The sequence below is a fragment of the Sus scrofa genome, chromosome 9 (assembly GCF_000003025.6).
Source record: "Sus scrofa isolate TJ Tabasco breed Duroc chromosome 9, Sscrofa11.1, whole genome shotgun sequence".
Lineage (NCBI taxonomy): Eukaryota > Metazoa > Chordata > Mammalia > Artiodactyla > Suidae > Sus > Sus scrofa.
The window spans coordinates 50,675,668-50,681,209 of NC_010451.4; the positions used below are offsets into that span (position 1 = coordinate 50,675,668).

The following is a 5,542-nucleotide window of genomic DNA, read 5'->3' on the forward strand; positions in this document are numbered from 1 at the left end:
GAAATATGGTTCACAAATATTTTCTCCTATTCCCTAGGTTGCCTTTTCTCTGTTGATTCTTTATCCTTGCATAGGCTTTTTGGGTTGTTGTCATGGTAATCATCAGCTGTCGCGGTGCTGGCCGTGGGCCTGTCATTTTGCATGCTAATACATTACATTGAGCACATAATGAGGCTCAAGGTTTGCTGGAGTTTAGATCTTCCACTGTCTTGGGCACAGTTGGTTCTAACTGGTTCTTGCTTTTTCTCTTTGAAGTTAGATGAGAAGTTTCTCCTGAAACTTAGAGTAATTGGTTTCTATTTGAGGAAGAGGCAGGGGTATGATTCTTGGGCAATAGCTTTTGTTACAAAACCTGTGTTGGACTTCAGACCTATGGAACTATAAGATCATAAATTTGTATTGTTTTAAGCTGGCTTTTTGTGTGTGTGTGTGTGTTTATTGGCTGCACCCATGGCATGGGAAAGTTCCAAGGCCAGGGACTGAATTCAAGCCACAGCAGTGACAATACCAGATCCTTAACCCACCGTGCCACAAGGAAACTCCTTAAGTGACTAGTTTTGTTATGGCAGCATTAAGATTCTAAGTAACTTTCAAAATTCCATCTAAATTAGTGTCTGATTACAAGTACAGAGCAGAAGATTATATGGCTGCTTTATTCCTGGTGATGTTGTTGTGCCTTCTTTTGATTTTTAAACATTTGCCCACTGTTTTATCTTTTGATGGACTATATTCTTCTATGCTATATTATAATATTATGAATCCATTTTGAAGATGGCAAGGTCTCTATCAGCTCTCCAATGATAGATTCCCTGCCAGTTCTTAAGGTCTTCATCTTTGTCTATGCAACTAGAAGATCAATGACCACACTGGTACTGACCTATTTTGATCTTTGAGGTGCCTCTCCTCATCTTCCTGTTCCTAAGCTTTCTTATTAGATGCTTGTCCCCACCGCACTTGCTTAGTGGCTGTGTGGACAGAAGGCAATTTATCTTCTTACAAAACTCTTCCTCTTACGAATAAGTGAAACAGGAGAGGACATCTCTCTTTAGCCAGACTGATCAGATCCTCTTTCCAGGAATTTGGATTTAGAGCGCAATTAAAAAAAAAATATAGCCATATAAATTATATATATCTCAATATATTTAAATGTATTCTATTTATATGCACATATGTTAAAAATATCTATGATTGAGGAGTTCCTGTTGTGGCTCAGTGGTTAACAAGCTCGACTAGCATCCATGAGGACATGGGTTCGATCCCTGGCCTCGCTCAGTGGGATAAGGATCCAGCACTGCCGTGAGCTGTGATATAGGTCACAGACGTGGCTCAGATTCCATGTTGCTGTGGCTGTGGCGTAGGCCGGTGGCTATAGCTCCGATTGGACCCCTAGCCTGGGAACCTCCATATGCTGCAGGTGTGGCCCTAAAAAGAAAAAAAAAAGAGAGACAAAAAAAAAGTCTATGATTGAAATATATATTAGTGAATGATTGAAGCAGTCATTACCTTCCATGTGCATAGACAAGTGGACAGAAATAAATCAGGTATGTATTGGTTTTCTGTGACTGCTATAGCAAATTACAACAAACTTGGTGCCTTAGAACAACACTAATATATTCTATTCAAGTTCTGGAAGAGTTGGTTTCACTGGGCCTCAACCTAGGTGTTAGCTTGGCCATGCCAGAGACTCTAGGGGAGAAAGAATCCATTTCATTGCCCTTTCCAACTTTTGGATGTGCATTCCTTGGCTCATGGCTCTTTCTTCCACCTTCAAAGCCAGCAGCACGGCATCATCAAATTTCTGATTCCATCATCACATTACCTTCTTTTGTGTGGTTAAAATCCCCTTCTACCTCTCTCATACAGTGACACGTGTGATTACCTTTAGTACTCACCTGGGTAATCCAGGATAACCTACTTATCGCAAGAGCGTTAATTTAATCACACCTGCAAAATCCCTTTGTCATTTACTCCACATCTCCACATGTCACTTGGATTCACAGGCATCAGGGATTAGGTCTGGATATCTTTGGGGCTGTCAGTAAACCTATCATGAGATATTTGGGAAAAAATGATAGTAGGAGACCAAATGACCCCAGAGAAATCTAGAGAGAGATCAGAGATTCAGAGGGGAGAGAGTGTCTGCTTAGATTTTTAAGGATGTCTAGTTCTTTTTTTTTTTTTTTTTTTTTTTTTTTTTTTTTTTGGTTTTTTGTCTTTTCAGGGTGACACCTGTGGCATATGGAGGTTTCCAGGCTAGGGGTCTAATCAGAGCTATAGCCGCTGGCCTGCACCACAGTCATAGCCACACCAGATCTGAGCTGTGTCTGCTACCTACACCACAGCTCATGGCAACACTGGATCCTTAACCCGCTGAGCAAGGCCAGGGATCAAACCTGCCACCTCATGCATGGTTCCTAGTCAGATTCATTTCTGCTGCGCCACAGTGGGAATTCCAGGATTTCTAGTTCTGATTCTAGTCCCTTAGCAGGTCTTGCTGTTTTACCTTCTGGGGTTGCATGTGGCATTCTTGATCATTATTATTATCAATACCCTTTTTATTTAAACCAGCTTGATTACTTGTCTGCTTTTGTTTTCCCCCAACCAATGAATCCTAGGACACTCATTCTTCTGTATCTTCCTCCTGGCTATGTTGCCACAGAAAATCGTTCTGGACTCATTGCTAGTTACTGCCTCTGAATAGTTGGTTTCCCTTCCAAACTGCTGCCTCTCACAGTCTATTCTGACTCTATCCTGATCTCTAGGTTTTCCAGGTCATTAGGACTGGGGAATGCTCTTATCTCAGAAAAGGTGGATAACTTCCATGTTAATGTCTTTTTCCCTTCTTAAGTTTCTTTCCATTCCACATTTCATGATATAAGGAAGTGCTAAGTACAATGGACTTCACATATATCTGTATATATGTGTTTTAAACCAGTAGCATATTTGGGCAAGATGCTTAATCTCAGTAAACCTCACTTTTCTCATCTATAAAATGGAGATAATAATACCGCGTTGTCAAGGTGGTTAAGAAGATTAATATATACATGTACATATTTGAATACACTGCACAAACAATGGAATATGTTACTCCTCTTCCTTCTTTTGTCATTGTTATTACTATTATCTACAGTATTTGGTTGTCAGGGATGAAGCCAATCATCTTGAAATGTTGGAAAAGACCCAGTAAGAAGTACTTCCTTTGTTTGTTTTTTGGCTGTGCCTGTAGCATATGGAAATTCCCCAGCCAGGGATTGAACCCACACCACAGCAGTGTACTTGAGCCACTGCAGTGACAAGGCCAAATCCTTAACCCACTGCACCACAAGGGAACTTGAAGAAGTGCTTACTCTTTTTTTTTTGAGGGCCACACCCTTGGTATATGGAGGTTGCCGGGCTTGGGGTCGAGTTGGAGCTACAGCTGCAGGCCTACACCCCAGCCACAGTAACACAGGATCTGAGCCATGTCTGTGACCTACATCACAGCTCGAGGCAACGCTGGTTCCTTAACCCACTGAGTGAGGTCAGGGCTGGAATTAACAACCTCATAGCTCCTAGTCGGATTCGTTTCCACTTCGCCACGACAGGAACTCCAAGTAGTGCTAACTTTTAATTATATGTGGTTTCATTTCTTAGACTATCTTGGTTAAACCTACATTAACAAAAAGGAAAAGCAAAGCAAAAACTGTATTCCCTACTTTACAGATGTGAAAATAAGATTCAGAGGGGCTCAGTGTCACCTGAGATAAAAGTGATAGAACCAGGCTTAAAATTCAGGTTTTCTGACTTCAGTTTATATTTTCATTATTCCATGATAATGTGTGTGAGAAGGTCCAATAAAAGAGTTCAGATACATTATTTTCTCTGTGGCTGAGTTGCCTCCTCTGGACCCTGAGTACAGTAACTTCTATCTGATGTGGCACAAAGCTTTTTCATCTTTTCCCACACATTTTTGATTCTATGGTCCTTAAGCATGCCTTTCTCCACATTGTGTCCAAGAGTTGAAAATGCCGTTTATTAGCAAATAAGTTTTCATGGTTTCCTGTGCCATGGGGACATAATTTGGTTGACTGCATCTCTCAAAACTTCCTTTACCTTTTCATTCCTTAGACTATAAATGAAGGGGTTCAGAAGAGGGGTCCCCATTGTGGTGAGGACAGCTGTCACTTTGTCGAATTCCAGGGAATGACTCTGGCTGGGCCTCACATACATGAAGATGTTGCTCCCATAGGCAATGGAGACGACGGTGATGTGGGAAGCACAGGTGGAGAAGGCTTTCTGACGTCCCTGGGCGGAGGGGATGCGCAGGATGGTGGAAATGATGTAGGTGTAGGACACGGTGGTGAGCACCAGGGAGGTCAGGAGGACGAGGGAAGACAAGAGGAAGTTTATCATCTCAATAAAATGTGTGTCTATACAGGCGACTTGTAGGAGAGGGGCGATGTCACAGAAGAAGTGACTAATTTCCTTAGAACAAAAGGGCAACCTGGACACCACAATAGTAGGGCAGAGCACGGACAGGAAGGCCCCCACCCAGCAGCCCAGGACCAGCAGGAGGCAGACCCTGCTGTTCATGATGATGGTATAGCGCAGGGGGTTGCAGATGGCCACGTAGCGGTCAAAGGACATCACTGCCAACAGGATAAACTCCACTGTCCCCAGGAAGAAAAAGAAGTATGTTTGGGTGATGCAGCCTGCAAAAGATATGCTTTTCCTGTCCTCTAGGAGACAGGCCAGCAGTTTTGGGGTAACCGAGGTAGTGTATAAAATGTCCAAAAACGACAAATTACTGAGGAAGAAGTACATTGGGATTTGGAGGCGATTATCAGCCCATATTAGGGAGATGATGACCCCGTTTCCTGTTAGAGTAAGCATGTAAGTCACCAGGAGAACCGCAAAGAGGAAAACCTGCAGCTTGTGGAGGGCAGGGAAGGCAGTCAGGATGAACTCAGTCACTGTAGTCTGATTCTGCACCTCCATTGAATGCAGTGCAAGGCGGGCAACCTGTCTCTGAAAAAAAAAATATAGAATATAAAGATGAAAATAAGCTTAAATAGGTTTTTAGTTGTCAATATCATTGATAAGATGCAGTAGCAAAAGGTCTGAATGTAGAAAACCAATTTTTTCTAGTTCATTCTTTCTAAACTGCTACTTTCTCAGCAAGTTCTGTGCCTGAGAAGAGAGATCTGCTCAACTGAGACTCTAGTCAATCATTTTGGAAAACAGAGAAATGGAATGTGAAAAAAATTTGAGTTAGTTTTCTCAAAGTTATTTCAAATTTTCAGGCATAGTCTAAATCAAAGAACAGAAAATCCAAAACAAACGAAAGAGAACTTGTGTCTCTCCTAACTTTTGTTTTTGATATTATGTGTGAGTATCTAGTGGTACTGAAATTATTTTGATATAATAGTAATTGATCTCTCCATCAAGATGTATAGCTTTTCTTTAGAAGGGATAAGAAATGAGGTCCTGCTGTACAGCACAGGGAACTATACCCAGTCTCTTGGGATAGACCATGGGGGAAGTAACATAAGAAACAGAATGT

The 5,542-nt window shown here is 41.8% G+C and overlaps 1 protein-coding gene across 1 annotated transcript; it reads right to left on the reverse strand.

Annotated features, from left to right (window-relative positions):
* LOC100524576 (olfactory receptor 6M1-like) lies at positions 4,014–5,304 on the reverse strand. The gene has a single exon (XM_003129963.2). The coding sequence runs from the start codon at positions 4,975–4,977 to the stop codon at positions 4,030–4,032; it is 948 nt and encodes a 315-aa protein (XP_003130011.1). The 5' UTR covers positions 4,978–5,304; the 3' UTR covers positions 4,014–4,029.

What these genes read in the sequence shown, in the direction of transcription:
- LOC100524576 (XM_003129963.2), bottom strand. Translation starts at nt 4,977, where the DNA reads ATGGAGGTGCAGAATCAGACTACAGTGACTGAGTTCATCCTGACTGCC.